Here is a 21,593-nt window from a genome sequence, read left to right as displayed (position 1 = left end):
CATCTATAATTTTTCAATCAAACAAGTTCACCAATATGATAAAGCACAAAACAAACAAAAATTTTATATGTCAGATTTTGAATTCAAACCGATTCATAAATTTTTCAAAATCACAATCTCTTCAATAAAATATTTGAAAAATTCGAATTCAGATATCATCTCCTTACATGTCTATAACAACACACCTTACCAAGTAACATTACCATTAGGACTTTTAGGATATTGTGAAACCAACGCAACAATATCACCAATACACGAAAAAGCCTATCGCGTAAATAATATACTCCAATTACTAGATATTTGCCAATCTACAATTCTTAATGAAGAATTATCTATAAATAATATAATAAGTAACGAAAACAGAAATACGGATTATTTCACAAAAACTCCATATTTCAAACCTACATTCAACATCAGTAACTACACAGAGGACCAACAGAAATTTTTAACAATGTTTAATTTCCAACATTCACAAATAACACAAGACGAATTTGAAAAGTTAGCCAAACAGCTAATTCAATATTCATCAGTCTATGCAACATCAAAATTCGATGTTGGCAAAATCAGTTCATCACTACATCTCCCATTAAAACCAGACGCAGTTTTCAAAAAACAAAGAGCAAGTAAAGTACCAATTCACTTACATGATAAAGTAAACAGATTACTCGATATTTTAGAGCAATACAACATTATATCACCGGTTAATAAAGAAGAACAACCAAAAGGCAACACATTCATCAACCCCGTTATCATTCTAGCTAAAGGAGAATCGTTAAAAATCGTTCTCGATGCTAGATACCTCAATTCACTCATAGATGAATCAAAATGTAATTGGCCCATTGAACCAATACAAGTTATTTTAACAAAAATAAACGGCAAATACTTCACAACCGCCGACATGAATAGTGCATACAATCAAATGCCACTAGATGAACAATCACGACGTTTAACACAATTTGTTATCGGAAACCAACAATATGAATTCAACCGCTTATTCTATGGAATATCCATAGGACCAGCAGCATTTTCAGCCTTTATGAGCAAAATTTTTAGACCACTAATACTCAAGAAAAACGCAATCACCTATTTAGACGATGTTTTTATGCAATCACAAACAAAAGACGAAATGTTCAAAGTTTTAGAAACATATCACCAAATACTTCAGAACGAAAATCTGAAGGCCGCCCCCGATAAATCACACTTCTTTTTGACTAGAGTTAAATTCTTAGGACATAATATAGAAAGAAAAACAATCACTCCACTGAAATCACGCATTGACGCTATTCAAAAACTTCAACCACCAACAAATAAAAAGAAAATCCAAGAGTTCCTTGGAATGTTAAACTTTTTAAGTAAATATGTTTATAAAATGCAATTATACCTACGACCATTTTATAACATCCTTAGACAACAAAACAACTTTGAATGGAATACAGAACATCAAACACGATTCGAAGAAATAAAGAAACTTTTAACTGAACAAATTTCAAACACAATTCCAGACCCTGATCAACCATTTTATGCAATGTGCGATGCTTCGAACTTTGGCATCGGCGCAGCATTATTACAATCACATAATGGTACAAATAAAATGAACCTCATATCAGCAAATTCTCGATTATTCACTCAAGCAGAGCTACGACTCTCAACTCTAATGAGAGAATGTACAGCCATAATATATACACTTACAGAATATGAATTTCTGATACTTGGATCAAAACATCCCACAGTTTTGTTCACAGACCACAAACCAATCATCTTTCTTTTTACACAGAAATCTAACCCAAACCACCGAGTTTACAGATTTCAACTAATTCTAATGAAATTTCCAAACTTACATATAGTTTGGACTGCAGGAAAAAATCTTGCATTACCAGACACCTTAAGTCGAAATACACCACCTGAATTACTTACACGAAAAACAACAGTTGAAATACCCAAAAATATAAAATTCTACCTTGCAGAAAACGAAACATCACCTCGATTAGAATGCAAATATGCAGTAAAAACTGATATTGAACAATCACAAATAAATAATTTACAACATTTCCCACTTTATTTAGATTGTCAAAATAATCATTATGAAGTTGACCTACTTGGAACATCAACTTTTAAACCAATTCCATATTCTCAATGGATAAAAAATAACACCCAACAAAAACGAACAAAACAACACCTACCTAAAAAAGACCATTTTCCACTAATTGAAAAAGAAGATTTAACTGATAAAATAAATTTATCAGGACCACAAACAAATGATTCAAAATACACAATAAATCAAGTTTTTGACCTTCACGACCCACTTGATACAATACCATTATCTAAATTAGAAATCGAAAACATTTTTCTCCCCCCAACAGAAACAATTACAATTTCAACACTGAAACAATATCAAAACCTTGACCCAGTAATTCGACAACTAAAATCATGGCACAAATATAAAACTAAACCTATCAAAGCAGATTCAACCATTCTAGGAAACAAAACACTCCTCCGATACTTTCGCAAGTTTAACAATACAACAATTAACGAAAATACAGACCTTTTAGAGTACAACCTTAATGAATCTACAGTTCCCTGTCTCCCTATAAGTATGATTCTTATAGCTTTTAATATTTCACATACACAAAACATTAAAGGACACTCTGGATCAGAGAAAACATATTCAAATTTTATACAAAATTTTTACTTCCCAAATGCACCAATTTGGATAAAAGTACTATGCAATGATTGTATAGTATGTCAATTAAATAAACCTTACCCAAATCAAAAACAAATAGCACAAAAACAAGATTTTAAAGGACAAAGTTTATACTTTAATCATCGTATCTCATTTGATACTAAAGGACCAATTTCACCCTCATCAGAAGGAAACTCCTACATTATGGTAATTGTTGACGCATTTACACATTATGTAGCACTTAACCCAGTACCACATTGTAACGCTTATTACGCATACACAACACTTTATGAACACTGGATAGCAAAATTTGGACTACCAGAAATTTTAGTCACAGACAATGGTACAGAATTCATAAATAATGAAATAATAACACTATGTCATTTATACAACATTAAACACAAACCACGTACATCTCATGCACCTTGGACAAACGGCTTAGTCGAAGGTATGAACCGTTCACTACAAGAATATCTTAGATGTATCATCAACGGAAATGATACCAAATATACCGAATGGTCAGCAGATGTAAAATTATTTCCATTAGCATATAATTCACAAATCACGACAACTTTAGGAATGTCACCATACGAAATGGTTTTCAACCAAAAGCCACGCAAACCAATAATGTTTACAGCAAATTCCCATAAAAACGCACAAGGTTATTGTCAACCAAATAAAGACTCAATTTGTTATAACCTACCATTACATACGCACGATGAAGATCATTTTCATCACCCACAAATCCTTAAATTAGCCTCCGGTACACACACCGAATGGATTTTAAATAGAGATAAGAAACACAATGAAATTTACCAAAAAATAACGAAAAAGTTATTACAAAGACAAAACATAAATGAACAAATCAATTCACGTTTTACACCAGCTTCCGATTTAAAAATTGGAACATTTGTTTTAATACCTAATTTTAATACTCAAAAAGGAATTTCTAAAAAATTACAACCCCTCCGAAAAGGACCCTATCAAATAATTGCAAAACCCACAGATGTCACATATAAAATTATCGACTCAAACAAAAAAGAAATCGTTCAGCATCGAAACAACCTATTACCTTATTACCCAAAAGAATACGCACTCCGCGAATTAACCCAATTATATTCTTTCACAGGATTAAAAATTATTCAAAACGAACCACATCTGAAAAACACAGAACAAAATGATAACCCCACCGAAAATCAAAACACAAAACCAATCGCTACCAAAAACAATACACAAAACCATAAAGAATCTCCAAAACAAAGAAAAAATAGAAAAATGACAGAACAAATAATACCCCAAGAAGAAATAGACAAATCAGAACATAGAAAGACAACAAGACTCCGAAATCAACCACGTAAAAACTACAAAATGTTCATCCCCCAATCTAAAATATTAAAGAAAGTAGAATTTAAAAAGTAATTTTAAAATTTTATACTTCACAATCTTGAAACCTCCGTAACATTTTTCATTTCCATTTTTCAAAATAACATGCTCACAAGTACGCAATAATTCTAGTTCAAAATAGACCAATAGGATTCATCCAATCCGCCACTTTCTCTAACTCAAACTAAGATCAATTAGACGAATAATCTAGAACTCCAGGCACATCTCTAACTATAACTTTACAACCTCCAGGTCAAAAATAAGCAAACCACTCCAACTTGACAGCTAAAATAAATATCACCATAATACCGTACCCCTCCCTTATCTAATAACCCAAAGATCAACAATATTTCCCCAACTCAGACCACGAATACCCCCAAAACAAATTTGATAACTTAGCCTAAAGTCACAAAATGAAGATTTTAATTAGCCTAAAGTATAAAAATCTCACCATACCCCGGATCATTTGACAAACAAAAATAAAGAAAAAGACGACCTCCCAGTCACCATGAAAATTGCCCCCAACAATTTTTTACGAAACTCAACCCACTTGTCAAAAAACTAATAAATAATTCGACCACACTAGAAAATCGCCTCAAACAGCAAAAAATATTCGACAAAGAGATCATTTCTTAAATGCTTTTCTCTCAAACAGTCGCTCAAATATTTATCAATTTTAAACATTTTTTTTCAATACTTCAAGTCTTTATAATCTTTCTTTTTGATATCATCGAATCTTTTCTAATAATCATAATAATTTTTTGTAACATTTTTTTAATTTTCTACACAATAATTGAACTATTCCTCCAACTTTCCAAAACCCTTGAATATATCCACAGGTACGATTTTAACAACTTGTCTAAATGATACGAACAATTTTCAGTAGAACTGATATTTTTTTATTGTTTGTAATTTTCATAACATTTCTATCATCCCTCATTTTGACAATATGTAAATGTATAAAGAAAGCAATCATTACATTTGCCCTAGCAACAATTTTTCTAATTCTTTTTTTAGAAGAATATTATAATAAACATAAACCCTCTCACTAAAGTAACAATTTAAAAATCCATCAAAAATTGCTACCCAACAGTCACAGAATCAGTCTTCACCGACATCATCCCAAGATAATCAAACACCACCTTCAACTACTCAAAACCCTCAAACATCTACACGAATTTCTTTTCAAGACAATCCATACACCTTTGAAGAAAGGCACGCTCGTTTATCTGAACCACTAGAACCAGTTCAACGACAAGCATCCCTAAGTGAACCAACATATAATCTTTACCCAACACTACCACAAGAACTAAGTAGAATACGAAACCTTAGTCAAAACCAAAACACAGCAGAAATAAATAGACAAATTATACATCCTCGACGAAATAGAAATTTTCAAACTCCCCGAGTTCATTTTGATATACCTCAATCCCCAACACAAACCACTCCAGAAAACACCACTGGTATCACACCAGAAACTCCTACACTTTTTTCACAACGAAGCACTTCAAGTCTACCTTCAGACTACTTAGGTTCAACACCAACATCTGAACAGATACGTGAAAATCCCTTTAACCCCCCAAACCTAACATCACGACTGCCATATTGGACTACAAATTCATTCACACAAGGTGAACCAAATTTAGTCAATGACCCCATAGATATTTCTACGGATACAACAACATCCTCATCACTACCAGAAACATTATCACTACCATCAACACCATCAATAAGTCAATTTTCACCACTACCCTTTAACTTAAATTTTCCAAATAATCTCGACGCCAGATATCGAGAACAATCATCAATAAATATTCCTTTAAGATTAGATTGGAATACATTCACAGCACCTCCACCACTATTTGGACAACATCAAGAAAGTAACCGCCTTCATAACTGGGCACTTAATAGATTACAATATCGCCAAGATATTCACAACGATATCCGTGATCACAATATTCAAATACTCCAACAAAACAGTTTACAATTAAAATTTGAAATCACAGTTAAGTTAAATAATATTACCCAACATCCCTACCCATTAAATCCACCTAACATAACAGCTCAATCACTACCACCACCGTTTATAACTACTGAAGTAATATACAAATACGACAGATACACTAAAAACACAATTGGTTACATTACATTTTATAATCCATACTCAGGATTATCATACACATGTATATTCTAAAATTATTAATTTTTCTCCAAACCCTTTTTCTAATAACCTCAAATCAAAATATAAACCCTTCCCCTCGTACAGGACCACAAGATTTATTAGTAACACATTACGATTGCGAAGAAAATGAACAAAAAACACTACATAAATATGCAATCAATCAGGTATCACAATGTGAAACAGAACCACAAGCTATAGAAACCACAGATATAATAGCAACACTCTATTCAAAAGCCCGAGCAACAACAGTTACAGGTTATAAATTCACAGCAACATTTTCCGAAAAGAAAGTACATTGTTCACAAGTCTCGAACGGAAACAAAAACCGACTTGACCATGAATCATTCTACCAAAGTAATATAGAACGTCTTTTACATCTCAATCCCGACGATTGTAAAAATGAATTACTTAGACTAAACATCACAAAAAATAAAAACTCCCAAAGAAAATTAGTTAATTTTCAAGTTTTTTCAGACTCTGTACATCAATCACAACTTGAAAGACACCAAGGACATATAAGACTAGACGAAAAATACCCGTATAACGGCGCACACGGACGATTAACCTATGACCTACATGATAAACACTGGATACCACACATTGGTATAAATAACCCATCAAACTGCAAAGCAGACACAAAAAATAAAGGATACCAAGAAATAATGTTTTTCGATTGGAAAATACAACTCGAAAAAATACAACTCACACGAGATTTATCTGATAATACAATGATCTATCAAGGAATCCGACTACCTTGTAAAAATGATCAAGGATATTGCGACCCTACAACGAGAACACAAGCAACAATTGTTTGGTTCCCCGAAGACACATGTACAACATTTCAAGTAGCAAAAATACACGCTCGTATGATAAAATTTCACGAAAAATATTTCATACAATCAATTCCATATGAACAAGTCCATCCATCACGCAAACTAAGTTCCGATTTTCGAAACATAGACAATATAGAAAATAAATTGACACGTTTTCAAATATATCAAGAAACAGAACTTGCATGTAAATACAGGAATCCACTTCACAGAACACAATACTCTGAAATATTAGTTGAATATGAAAAAGGATTCGACATGACCACTGGTAAAGTAAAAATCGACCCATACGCCACAGGTCATCCTCTAAACGAAGGAACATCCTATATACCAGTTAATTTTGAAAAAAGCAACGGACAACCTGGTGGACATCTAAAACCTTATGACACCAGAAGCACACGCTTACAAGAATTATCACTAATGAATACTACATATTTTGGTAATATCCACTATGATATTCATTTGGATATGAAACTAGACTATACAATTAGCCGCATTTTTCAAGAAATGTCACTCTCTGAATTAGAAACACTACATCAACTATGCGAATTAGAACGAACACAAATACTACAATCACTTGCACTAGCAGTATTAAAAATACCCTACGCAGGATACTTATTATCAGGAAATAGATCAAATTTTTTAGACTACGAAGGAAACATCTTATGGTTTTATACTTGTACTAAAAAAGTATCACCACTATACGTTTTTGAAGATAAACGATGTTATAAAAGAATTCCTATCTTTTATAAGAATAAAGTACATTTCGTGGATACACTTTCACGAAGAACATATTTCTGGGATACCGCAGTCCCATGTGGATCAGAAAATAGCCACAATGTAGTACAACTAAACCCTGATGAAAACAAATATTATCTTCTCACTCCATATCCCACATTAATGCAATCACTCAAAAAATTTTCACCAGAAAGCATTCGCGCTATTGCTCGAAACCCAAATATAGACTTACAATCAATAGGAATCTATTCAAAATCAGATATTCAACATCACATTAGAACACAACAATTCCAAGAATTATTAACACAAATGGACACTATACAAAGACAATCAATAGACCAAAACTTACGCAAACTTGCAGAAACCGCAGGATTTGCCGATATCTACACGCAAGACTATAGCGGATATTTTAAAGACATAAAAGATTATATATATCTAAACGGCGAAAAATACCGTCCCCAAGATATATCACCAATTAACATTTTTAGCTTTGTTACACTCAAAAATGAGATCCTAGATTTTCTAGGATGGCCCTACTACATCTTAGAAAAATTGACTATTTTATACGCAATGTTTAACTTTATTGGATTTCTTTTCTCACTCTTAAAAGGAATCTACAATACATGTGCTATACACACACAAGTAAACAGACAAGCAAGCGTAGCACGCATACTCTTTGCAGGATTTTTTGGAATTTTTTCCACATCTATAAACAAAATTCTTTTAGACGCACAAATAAAAGAATATAACACAAAAATAACAACACGACAAAATACATACGACGAAGAACATAACAATGTCGACACACAGCCAACGGCACCACAATTACCACCCCTACCAAATAACCATCCACTATCCCTAGCCCCGCGAAATTTTAGAAATTTAGCAATCACACATAATCCAAATTTTCGACTCACCACATCACAAAGTCCCGTCCAACATATAATGACACATCCATCACAAGATGATAATACTTATGAACAAATTATTGAACAGCCCCATACCACCGCTTTTCAATCTCAAAATAATAATTTTTTTAGCCCACGATGAGCCGCCAACTTGGATCACTCCATCGATCAAATTCCCATCCAACCAACCTTACCTCTTCAATCCCAATAATACCACTTTTTGCTTTTCCGCCACCCGATTTTCCATCTAGCAATGTAACATCAGGCATGAATTCCGACACTAACTCACAAATTTCAGTTTTATACTCCATTTCACAGCTAAATAACCCGAATATTGAAACCCCCGACGAATTTGCCGACTCAGAACCATCTCCATCCAATAATTTTCATAACCCTTCTCATTTTTCTCAACCTCCTTTTCAACCCATATTATCAAATAACCCTGACCCAATCACTCCTACACCCTCTTATGCTTCCCAAGTTACCCCAACCTACTCCTCATACCATTCTGACCAATCATCTCCAGACACCCCCCGAATCTCCCCAGAGCTAGACAATTTTATTACCCTCCAACAACAACCCTACCACCTTAACACCCCGACCATAAACCAAATCTCCTCCACTACAAATTCATCCAATCCCCCTACACCCTCTTCAAATTATACCGAATCATTAGCACCATCATCCACATCAACTGAATCCTCACTCAACACTAATAGAGCTTATCGCACTTTTAAAAGAAAGTTCCCCAACCATCCTTTCCCAGCAAAACCAGGAACAGCCCGAGAATACATCAACCACCCCCAACATACTAACACTAGAGAATTTTTAGCCATCACTTTACCCTCATTTCCACAATACACCTTAAACACCCCTCATGACGCTAACGAAACACGCAACTTTGTAGACGAATACGTTTTAATGCCCACTCTCTCTTGGACCTCATACTATCATTTCACTAACCCTCTTTGCTTACCTTTAACTAACACATCCATTGATATAGACCGAAACAAAGACATGCTATATCGACTAACTACACCACTCATCGCTAGACAATTTACTTACGTTGGATATAAAAAATCACTAAAAATACACACTGCACCTAGAGCTAACGAATACACACTAGAATACTATGATCACAACATCATCAGAGCTAACCAAGATCAATTCTTAGACGACGATCGCTTCGCTAACCCACAAATCACCGAGAAATTTTTCATCAAGACACCATATGTATTTACACTAAACATCTTCGACCGAAAGTTTGATCACATTATTTCAGAAGCACTAACAAGCACACAAGCGTACGAAAGTTTTAAAGAACGCTTCCAAATCTTTTCACTAACCTTTCATTTCCTTGCACCACACGAAAGAGATTTACACTGCTCACACGATATTATGTTGCGAACTAAACAAACACATACATACAGTTACTATCGTTTCATCCAAAATCACTTTGACCTCCACACACCCTCTAGACAACCACACCATCGCTTTCAATTCATCAATTCAAAATACACTTCACCGTATTTCCTAAATTTCACATATTGTATTAAAAATACTAACCTTCATGGTATTCTTCGTAATTATGACCCCATAACCCAAATGTATATTTTCTGCCCCATCACCAAGACCTTCAACGCAGAAGAATCCCGACCCTTCCTTATCCCGCACGAGTTTGTACAGCCTATAGAAATCCCCATTTTAGAATTCATCCACAACACTAAATTTAACCACAAGTTATATAACTTAATCCAAAACACACCTTATGAGTTTGCAGTAGGCACTGAAGAACTAACCACTATTAAGGCACTTCAATTGCTTTGGCCACTACTTCAAACTAAAAATATCATCCGCATCTTAGCTAAACTACTAACAACTTCAGAACTAATTCACGATATCTTCCCCCACGGTTTTTTCCCCGACGACTAACAGGTAAGTATGAACTAAATGAATATTACTAACTAATTAAAATATTGAAAAACTCACCATTCCTTATTCATGTTTTCTTTAGATTTTTAGCCTTCATCTTCAATCATCTGAAAAATTCACAAAAGAAAAATAAAAAATAGCAAACTTCTTCAAAACTATTTAAAACCCTATTTAACTTTTGCACCAACAATTAAATAAATATAATACCAATGCAGTAAATTAATTTATAAAATTTTCCCCTAAAAGCAGTAAATCTACATATGATGAAAATTTGTATCTTAAAATTCCCCCATTACTAGCAGTAAATTTCCAAATTCTATGCAGTAAATTAATAAAATGCAATTGCAGTACTAACCTTTTGATATTTTCATTCATTCGCACAGAAATTCTATCCACACTCGCACAGCTCGCCCACGAAGAATTGTTTAAAATAATGAATTTCAGTTTCAAGTTTTCACACTCAACAACTCTAACAAATAATAACAAGTTTCAAACTTTCCTTTAACCCGGTTGGAAAGGAATCATATACTAAACAAAACTAACCAACGCAGCTTACTAAATACCACAAATCATAAAATAACAGCATGACTAAGAAAAGGAAACCAACGGTACCCAAACCGGATTAACCCAGTTTAAAACTGGATAATTTATTCTTTTGAAGACTATTACAAAGTCTTAGAAAGAAATAATAAAACACAAAAAAGTCAAAAGACAAACCCATACCACAAACAATTTGCTTTTTGGAAAAAGTACATAACCAACAAAACATAAGTAAAACCACAACAAACCCAACATAAAATGTTGTCACATAACAGGACCCCTCATAAAAACCGCATGAAATCATACTCCCACACCTGGCCTAACCCACCAGGAAAGGACGTCCTGAGCATGCTCTATAGCCGGCCTAACCCACCGTGCTACATCCACGCTTTGTGACCACACCTTTATTTTTAATAAGAGCTACTCAAGGGTGAGTAACTCTTCAAAATAACCGAACTAAAACAAAAAGCTTTTGTGAAAACAACTAACTAAAATCATAATTAAAAAATATTAAATTAATAAAAGTTTTATAAAATGTAAAATCACATGATGCAATATATAGATCAGAATACAACACCAAGGACGAACATCAAAAGACAAGACGACCTCACTACACTCGAGAGAGAATGACCAACTATAATCGATATGCCGCTCACAATCACAACTCAAAGGATTTAGAGTACGACTTGACCTCGCAGAAAAGGACTTCATTGAACTAGACCAATGACCACCTCGATGTTCAAGTATACGTACAGATCCGAGTAACCAGGCATCCCCTCCACGCACAATCTCCACGCCATTCCCGAGCTAGATCAAACACAAAAGAAGTTCTCTCCGAAGAACAGAAAAACCTGACATAGCCAACCATTCTGAAACCAGAATTGATGCTGTTGCAGAGACTCAGTCGTTGTCACAAGAAGAACACAACGTCTTGTGTCCTCAATTCCAGATCCCTGGAACTTCCTTAACAAAAAGGAAACAAAAGAAAAATGATGTTCGCCAAATACCAACGTCCATCATCCATCCTTGAACTACAAAAGAACTGTTCTAAAAAACTCTGTAAAACCCGGATGGGTGGAACCTGATCTAAACTATATTTTATGATTGGATAAATTAAATGTTTTACCAATGTAAAGTATTTAATATTAACCAATCATGATCCATCTAACTAACAACCCACTTATTTGTAAGTGCTGAAGTTACTTGTAATTTCAGCACCAGAGAGATTTGAATTTAACTTAGAAATTAGTTGGACTCTCCCGAGCACTTCAGCAGCCGCAATAAACCAGTATACCCTAGATCTATTGAGCCTAGCAGAGACTAGTTAAACAACCTGAGACTAGATAGTATAAGAGTAAGATTAGGATCGGTATTAGACTAAGAAGTTGCACGAATCTATCCGGCCGAAAATAAGATAGCGTGACGAGCAGACGGTGTACCCTATCCGAAATTACTCTATGAGTTACACTCCAGTCCTAACTCACTGTGCTAGTTGCACTGCAATCGGCTATACCTGTTTTATTTTTGTTTTCTGATTACTAATCTGACGCTTTTTTCTCATTACTTTTGTTTGCTATCAACTTATGTTATAAGCTTTCCTTTTGCTCGCCACGAGGAAAAAACACGAAAGAAATTTACAATAGAAAATGATTTTTTCTAAGTTTCGTTTTCAATTTTTTGTGCTACTTGCATAGCAACCGTGTATTCTAGCTTGCCTTTGTATTCCTAGGTTTTCTTTTGGAATTCTTCTTTATCTGTATTCGCTCTGTTTTATTTGCTTATTTTGGTGCTTATTTTCGGTACTTGTTTTGGTATTTGTTTTGTACTTATTTTTCCAACAGAAGTTTTTTGTTTGATCTTGAGTAATAATTTCAGTGAGTTCAATGACAACTGAACAAAAAACATGAAAAACGGTAGAAAATGGTGAAAGGGGTAGAGGAATTTCTTAGATGGCTAGAGGCATTGAATTGTTTGTGATATAGGACAAATTCTTCAAAAGGCTAAAGTTTGAGCCGTTTTCATCTCTACGTCGGGTAGCTCGATCCAAAGATTTTAATATGAAACCTCATTCTTTCATAAAAACTGCTTTTTGTACCTGATTTTTTTTTGGCGCTGAAAGAAGTTATTTCTAGCCAAAATCATAGTTCGAACTAATTAGTCATACGAGCTTAGCACAATGAAATGTTTCCGTAGTATACTTGACTGAAGCTTCTCTCTTCATCGTAATTGCAATAATAAAATTGTCTTATCAAATTGGAATAGAAAATTGTAGTTTCTCTGAATCACGTTGCTGTTCGCGTAAAACTGATTAGGAGTGTCATTCGTTCGAGTAAAGCTTTGTTGGTTCCAATCCGACAGATCAGTTTTAAAATGAAAAAAAAATTAAGCTTGCCTTTGGGTTTTTGGGCGATTTGCTAAATAGCCTGATCCTCGGTCTGTATGCGTCCTTCGGAGGAGGAGCTGCTTGGCTCCTAGTTTTTGTTGGAGTTGAGCTAAGAGCTGACCTCCATGAACTTCCACTGGAAGTGCTGGGAGCTCTACTTGAGTTTCCAACAGATAAGAGATCGTATGATTTTTTGTCTTTAGTTGTAACTTCCGAAAACGAATCTGCCGATGATGCTCGAGATGAGTTGGGTGTTTTTGCCACACCACTGCTCCAAGAAGACGCTTGTGAAGAGCTAGGTGGTTTTGAGGAGCTTTTGGTTGAACCCGTTTTAAGCGATGTTTTGCTGCTCAACGGATTTTTTGAAGAATAAATTGAACTTTTGTCTGCGCTTTGGCCAGACATTGAGCTAATATTGTCGGTTGACCGCCATTTTGACCCAGATTGACCATTGGTTGATCTGCTCAACGAAGACGCTTGTGAAAAGCTAGGAGTTTTAAAGGAACTTTTACTCGAACCCGTTTTTGAAAGCGATGTTTTACTGCTCAGCGGTTTTTTTGAAGAATAAATCGAACTTTTGTCTGCACTTTGTCCAGAAATCGAACTGATATTGTCGGCAACTATAGTTTTGGGCACTGTAGACGAGTTCGAACTTTTCGAGCCACTTTTATTGCTCACGCTTTTCGATTTATTCGAAGAAGCATCTTTTGAAAAACTAGGGTTACTTGAATTCCTACTTCTGACTACAGATTTTTCACTTGATATCGAATCTTTTTCGAAGGGCTCTTTTTTGGAAGAATACTAAAACAACAACATTTATCATCCTCGAGTGATGGTCTTGCTGTATGAGTTGTGAAAAGTTACTTACTACCGATGGCTCTTTTGAGTTAGCTGCATTATCAAATCTAGGTGTCGAAGCGCGACTGCTCAATGATCTTCTTGTCCTAGACGACTCAGTGTCTTGTAGATAGCCGGGGTTTTCTGGCACTGAGTGTAAACTTTGGTTTGGTTTTGATGATGCATAAGTTCTACTGAAGTCTCCTCTGCTTTTGTTGCTGAATGAGCGATTCGCTTGAGAGTTTTCAATTTGACTGGTGCCTTTTCTTTGGCGCAGTGATGACTAAAATTTTTGAAATTATGAATATTTGGCATTTCCGTTTAAAAAATTATATCGTTTTACCTTCTGTGGGAAACGAGGCCGCTGGTTATTTGCCGAAACGTAATACAGTTCCAAATCAGCGTAATCTGAAGCATTTGCGGAACCGAAATCACTGTCTGAATCGGAGTCATTGTCATCGCCAGCCCCTTCAGATGCGCCTGTGCCACCGACAGCCGAACCAGTTATTCCAGAAGATGTTGTTGATGTTCTAGTTGCGGATCCAGTAATTGACGATGCTCTTGACGGCGATGTGGAACTTGCTTTTGGACCAGATGAAGAAGTGGTTTTGGATATTGGTTCTGTCGGGACAGTATCCGTGTCCTCTTCTTCGTCATCGTCCACGTCGTCATTTATGTCGTCCGCATAATCGTCATCATCTTCCTCATCTACTTCTTCGCTGAATGGTTCTGACACGGGATCCGAAATGCTTGTCGGAACCGTAGATGATTTTGTGGATGATCGTTTTGTAGATGATTTCGTAGATGAGCTCTTGGAGCTTTTCGTCCCGGACGACTTCTAAAAGCAAAACGAGTTATATTGACTTTGGATAAAGAATTGGTTTTATTTTTGGTGAAAATAGTTGTTTATTGTGGCCTATCCAAAAATACTAACCGAATCTGATTTTTGCGTTGATGACCTGGAAGACCGGGTGCTTCTTTTCTAAAAAGTCACTATAGATATATTTGTTCTAATTAGTTGTAACTTGTATAGATGGTCGTATGTCATCAAATTTGGTCATATGTCATCGAATATCAATGCCTGTGATTCAACCAATGCGATTTTTACCAGTGTTCTGTTGAGTGTAAGAATCGTACTATAATATACTTGCCGATGATCCTTTACTCTTTTTCTTTGACGTCTTTTTTCCTCCTAGACAGCCACAGTTGCACATATTCTGGGAAACCCACTGAAAAAAAAATCAAATTCAGCCTTTTTTTAACTGCATTATTTATTATAATAGTTAAATTTACTGGTCCGGCGGCAGTGCACCCATCATTCTGACCACACTGCATGGTGTAGTAATCTCGGATTGATTGACAAGGCCTAGGGCCCCCTGGTGGCAATGAACATGTTGGACCCCAGAATGGATGAAGAGGGGGGAGACTCTCGTTCATGTAAAGCGACTCTCCCATTATTGGCCGTCTAGTGAAAGGTACATTACATGGACTTGGACATTCGTATTGGTTGAAACAACGCGAGCGGCTCTGCGACTGAGAAGAATCATTACAATGACATGGCACATCTTCACTTGATGAGTCATCGTCCGTTGAAAAATCAGAAGTCTCTTCATTTTCACCTGCCATTTTGTTTGTGTTAGTTTTGCAACAACAGTTGCGGGAATTCTTCTGAACTCGCTTGTCTTTTTTACACTCGCAGCCTATCGAGCGGGTTTCAGTGACAGTTTGGAACTTCTTGTTGCTTGTTTGAGGTCCTGTGTTGAATTCTATTTCGCTGTCAATGTCAGAAGCAGCGTCATCACATTTGCAACTCACAGCCTTGCAGTAACAATTGCCAGCTGATGCATGAGCAACTGTAGGCTGAATTCGTTGCTGAAAAGGTTCTGGTTTTGGCTCACTGTTTCGTTGGCAATGACAAACACCAGTGTTTCCTTCATTAGGGTTGTTTGAGGCCATAGTTTGATCGTTTGGATCGGTTGCACGAGTACAATAGCATTTCCCGACCTGCTCCAGGTTTTGACCATTGTGATTGCTGTAATCATTTTGACCTTGACTATACATGTTGTTATTATTGTTGAGATTCTGACCGAATCCTTGGTAGCGGTTATTGAAATTGAACCTATCAATACCGTCAAATATGCTCCTATGTTGAGGAAAGTTTCCATTTTCGTTTGAATACGGATATGTCAGTGCATTCTGTGAAAATTGGTTAGCATTTGCACCAGATTGTGATCCCGTAGTTTGGTTCGCGTTGTCATTTTGTGTTCGGTTGCTGCTACGATGCTTTCTTCTGCTGTTACTTTGAGCCATAAGCATTGACTGCTGCATCAAACACTGCCTCAGCATCATGTTTTCTGATTGAAGTATCATTTGTTGAACATCTTCTTTTGTACATGTATTTCTTTTGCTTTCTGTTTTTCTGCTATTTTGCCTTTCGTCCGAACATTCGTCGCAATCGTTGTTACGCTTCCCTTTTTTAATCGGTTTTTGGTTCTCTTTGAACATCATGTAGATGATTTCTTTGGTTATTTGTTCAGTCTTACCTTGACAGCAGCACAATTTCACGGTTTTAGTATCGACAGAAGGGTTGTTTTGATAGCCTTGTGGAACCATACTGGAACTTCGTCGACGTCGCCGGTTATCTAATCTGGAACCAGGTTGCGATCCATTTGCGTTCTCGGGTGTGCTACATCTACAAAGCGGAACATCGTTCAAGTTTATCTGAGGAGCTTCCTGGTTTTGATTTCTTGGACGTCTGAATTGTTTCTTCCTGCGTTGTCCGGGTTGTTTTTGTTTTTTCATTTTTCGGAAGCTGGCAATCAGAAGGGGTTCTCCGGATGCTTGCTGATGAGTATAGACCGACAGGTATCCTTCATTGTTGTTATTGTCATTGATGCTGTTTTGTGTCGACAAGTATCTGGGCATCGAGGATCTCATGTCATTGCCATTATTGGAATTAGAGCTGTTTCTGGCTACTATTTGACTGTCAGTCTGCGCCTGAGGATTTGACTGATAGTTGCTTGTCATGTAACTGACTTGCATAGAGTTCTGGTTGCTGTGCCGTGGATCTGGGTCTTGTTGCGATTGCGAAGGATGGAAACTGTTATAGTTTTGAGTGTTTGAGTTGCAGAAGCATTTGGACTCTTGTGAACTTTGCTGGTCCGGCGGAACGTTTGTCGAGCAGAAGCACTGTCCAGGCGCTTGAGAGTTACTGTTATCTCCTTTACAATTACATCCTCCTAAAATAAAGAATTTTTGTTGTCTAGTTCAATTTGCAGCGATTCCCTATTATTTAATCAGATTATTTGAATAGTTTTTCATTTATCTAGGAACGTGTAGGAACGAGAAACATTAGGCCAAGATACAACAACCGTTATCATGAATATGATTACTCTTGCGCGAGCAAGTGTTTTATGATCGAGAATTAGACTTTTCCCCCGTAAACAACTTTTATTTAAAATTTGTAAGAAATTAAATTTGCTTTATTATTGAACCTTAATAATTTCCAGTCTCCTTTCCACTTGGTCTGGAGGTAATGCGGCCGCCTTGGCATTCTAAAGCCTGGGGTTTGAACTTTTTTCCGGAAAAATTTGCATTGTCGGTCTATTGCTTGCCTGCTTATGTTTTATCGGCCTAATTGCCCCATCACGGATTTTTCTTGTACTGTAAGCAATTTTTCCTGTAAATGCAAGTATTGCTGATTTTCTCCTGTACCCGGCCGGACCGTGGTTTTTTCAGCATCTATGAATCTGAATTTTTTGTCCGGAAAAGTTGCATTGGAGGCTAGCTTGCAATGCTTTGCTTCCAATTTATCGCAAGTGATACAAATTTTCGCTTCGCCGCTGTGTATTATATTGAGATATCTATTTAAAAATTTGTCGTATCAATAGTAATTTTGGTAAGCAAGCTTCTTATACTAATTTGAAAACGGAGAAAAAGGTTATTGCAAACTTTGCTGGTCCGGAGGCATATTTGTCGAGCAGAAGCACTGTCCAGGCGCTTGAGAGTTACTGTTGTCTCCTTTACAATTACATCCTCCTAAAGAAAGAATTTTTGTTTTCTAATTCATTTTACAGCGATTCCCGATTATTTAATCTGATTATTTGAATAGTTTTTCATTTATCTAGGAACGTGCAGGACCGAGAAAGGTGAGGATACAACAACCGTTATCATGAATATGCTTACTCTTGCGAGAGCAAGTGTTTTATGATCGGGAATTAGACTTTTTCCCCCGTAAACAACTTTTCTTTCAAATTTGTAAGAAATTGAGTTTGCTTTATTATTGAACCTTAATAATTTCCAGTCTCCTTCCCACTTGGTCTGGTAATGCGGCCGCCTTGGCATTCCAAAGCCTGGGGTTTTAATTCAGGCAGATTCAGGAAAATATATAACATTAGTTTTTGTTCAATTGTAAATTTTTTTAAGTATTTTATTTCAGTAAAGGGCCATAGAATCAGAAAAATAGCTATACATAGAATAAATTTATTGAAAAACTTCGCCCTCCGCTCATTTTGCCCCACTTTTATTGCGAGACTTAAATTGTGAAATATGAATGGTAAAATGTATGAGGGGCGAAATGTGCCACTACAATTTAAGAGGGGTAACATGCGTGTAGACGGACAATTGAAAGGCAATAATAGAGTAGCTTAATGAATGCAAAAATTGCAGTAGAATTGAATAGAGAGTGCAGTTTCTCATCGCGTAACTCGTTGGTTTTGTGCCATTTAGTAGCTGGCCTAAATTTGGTCTAATTTTTGAGGAAGTGTTTTTTTTTGGAATCCGAGATCGGAGCAAAAATAGGTAAGTTTGCCAAAAATATGAAAGTTATGCAATTATCTGAAATGCAATGATCTAAAACGCATAACAATCACTTTTATGACATTCTGAATTTTCAAAACTCGAATCAAGCTACTGGCCACTTTTTAACTTCTGGCAAATAATTTGTATCTGGCATCCTAAGGCTTGGGATTCTAAATTTTTAGTTTACAAATCCTTTATTCGTAGGCAAATTCCGTGTTGGTCTATATCCAGAGTTCTAACGATTGTATATATGATTCCTATTCTAACTTTTTGCTTATGTTTTTTCAGCTTCATGGTTGTCGAGTTAAGCTCAGTAATTAGTTTCCGAAACATGTGAAGCCACTTGCGTTCTACATATATGGCACCCTTAGATCATATATGGGCTGTGCATGCAATTTTTCTCATGAAGTTAATTTTTAGTATTGGCTGTCGGCTTGCTACCTAATTGTTAAAAGTTTATTTCGAGGTTAAAATCAATGCGTTAATCCGCACCTCTGGCGTAGAGGTAACGAACATGACTGCGAAGACAAAAATTCGTGATTCGATTTTGCGTGCCAAAAAATGTTGCTCATTTTTTTAATCTTTGAATTTTTAATTCAAAAGAGTAATAAATTTTGCCTTGTCCGAATTTTGGCTATTTGGTTATTGTTCCGACCATTTGAAAACTAGAGAGGAGCTTAATATTCGGGTGTGTTTGAATTTTTTCATTTCTATATTTTCCAATCAAAATCTGCTACCACAAATAATTATCGGAGAAAGTTGATTAATATATCATATTAAAGCCTTTCAGTCGTGATTCGAACGTCATTAAAAGATTTCGAAAAAGTCTTCTCGAGAAAAACCGATTTGTAATTTTCAAAAAAGTACAAAAAATGAAATATGCTGCCGTTTCTTACAGTAATTTTTTAACGCTGATATTCTGGTACATATTTTTGTATCGCATGTGAATGTTGGCATGGTTTTGCTTGCAATTACCTGGAAGAGCCAGTTGGTTATTGTTGTTCGAGTTCGAATTGTGATCACCGGCGCCATCACACTCGTTGCAAATCCTCAAAGTAATAGTACCTAAATCACCCCCTCCCTGATTGGTTGAACAGTAACACTTCCCTTCTTCTTTGTCACAACAAGTCTTTTGTTTCTTTCGAGGGGTCTGGGTTCCCTTTTCAGAACAATCGCTCTCCTCAGAGTCGAGACAATCACATGCGCTGTAGAACGTCTCCTGTACTTTCATTCGGAGTAGAGTAGCGGATCTCTCGTTTGATTCCTGGTCGCGTTTTTGTTGCTCGTTCTGTAGCTCAGCAATGCTGTCAAGCATCTGTCGATTCTAAATGAACATTAATGATTGGTGTGTGAACTTAAGTTGCTTGAACCTATTAAGTCTCTTCTAATGTTTTTGAACTACCTGCAACAAAACTATTATTTTCATCATTATCATTTGAAAATTTAGCCGGTAATTACATCTTCAGGGGATGAAAGATCCTTCAGACTCAGACATTTTCAAGCAGGGGTGGATCTAGGATTTTATCGAGGGGACAATTTTGTCGACCTTTCTGTCGACAAAATATATTCTAGCCGTTTTGGGCACTTTTTGGAAAATGTTGTTCAAAGTTCAAAAATTTGCGTTTTTTCAGCGCGCGCTCCTCTTCAAAATAAGTATATATTGGCACCCTCAGATAAATTTTGGGGTTGGTTGGCCCAAAATTAATGTCACTACGCTTGCGAATAGCAAGGGTTATCAAATTGGAATGTAGGCTTTTTTTTCGGGTTAACAACTAGTTTAACAAAATCAGTTGAATCACTTGTATCTTGGTTCATAATGAATTCAAACTTCCATGCCTTCTCTGTCAACTTAGCTTGGAGGTAATGAATATGCTTGGGACGCCCAAGGTCCTCGATTCGAATCTGACCAGGACCTGTTTTTCTCAAACAGAAATTTTCTGTTTCATATAAAATTGCTTGCCATATGTTCGTCTGCTTACGTTTTGTCGTCCTAGTTGCCACATTTGAAAATCGTTTATTTTTGCTGCAGACTATTTTCATTGAGTTGCTCTTAGTGTTTCAGCATTTTAAAAAAATCCGGTCGAATCGAAATTTGATTATTACGTTGTTACATTTTCTTTTTAATTTGTCTTTTTTTCGGCTTCATTGGTTTTTTTTGTATCGAGTTACTGGCCTAAGCGTTTTTTGAGGTCCAAAAAATTTTTAAGTGCGTGTGTCTGTTCTGAGGGGAAAAATTTTAAAAGTAATTTGGATTTTTTTCGTCTTGAAGGGTTTCTTCTCAGGTATTTTCGGCTTTGTTACGCTTATGAATCGCAAAGCAGCTGAGATGCTTGTTTTTATGAAAATTCAAATTTAAGTACCGGGTGGGTATAAGTTAATA

At 35.9% G+C, this 21,593-nt stretch overlaps 1 protein-coding gene across 1 annotated transcript in view; it reads right to left on the bottom strand.

Annotated features, from left to right (window-relative positions):
• Positions 1 to 20,528, bottom strand: part of LOC134840549 (putative uncharacterized protein DDB_G0282133) — a 30,181-nt gene extending 9,653 nt beyond the window's left edge. Inside the window, exons 1-4 of the mRNA XM_063856447.1 lie at positions 20,189 to 20,528; positions 15,707 to 17,652; positions 15,565 to 15,642; positions 14,757 to 15,251 (exon numbers count right to left, since the gene is read on the bottom strand). Coding sequence (XP_063712517.1) covers positions 14,757 to 15,251; positions 15,565 to 15,642; positions 15,707 to 17,652; positions 20,189 to 20,528 — 2,859 coding nt within the window. The remainder of the gene's footprint in view (positions 1 to 14,756; positions 15,252 to 15,564; positions 15,643 to 15,706; positions 17,653 to 20,188) is intronic.
• Positions 20,529 to 21,593: the final 1,065 nt, after the last annotated feature.

The sequence above is a fragment of the Symsagittifera roscoffensis genome, chromosome 1 (assembly GCF_963678635.1).
Source record: "Symsagittifera roscoffensis chromosome 1, txSymRosc1.1, whole genome shotgun sequence".
Taxonomy (NCBI): domain Eukaryota; kingdom Metazoa; phylum Xenacoelomorpha; order Acoela; family Convolutidae; genus Symsagittifera; species Symsagittifera roscoffensis.
Note: the sequence above shows the minus strand (reverse complement) of the source record. Positions and strands in the feature narration are given on the sequence as shown.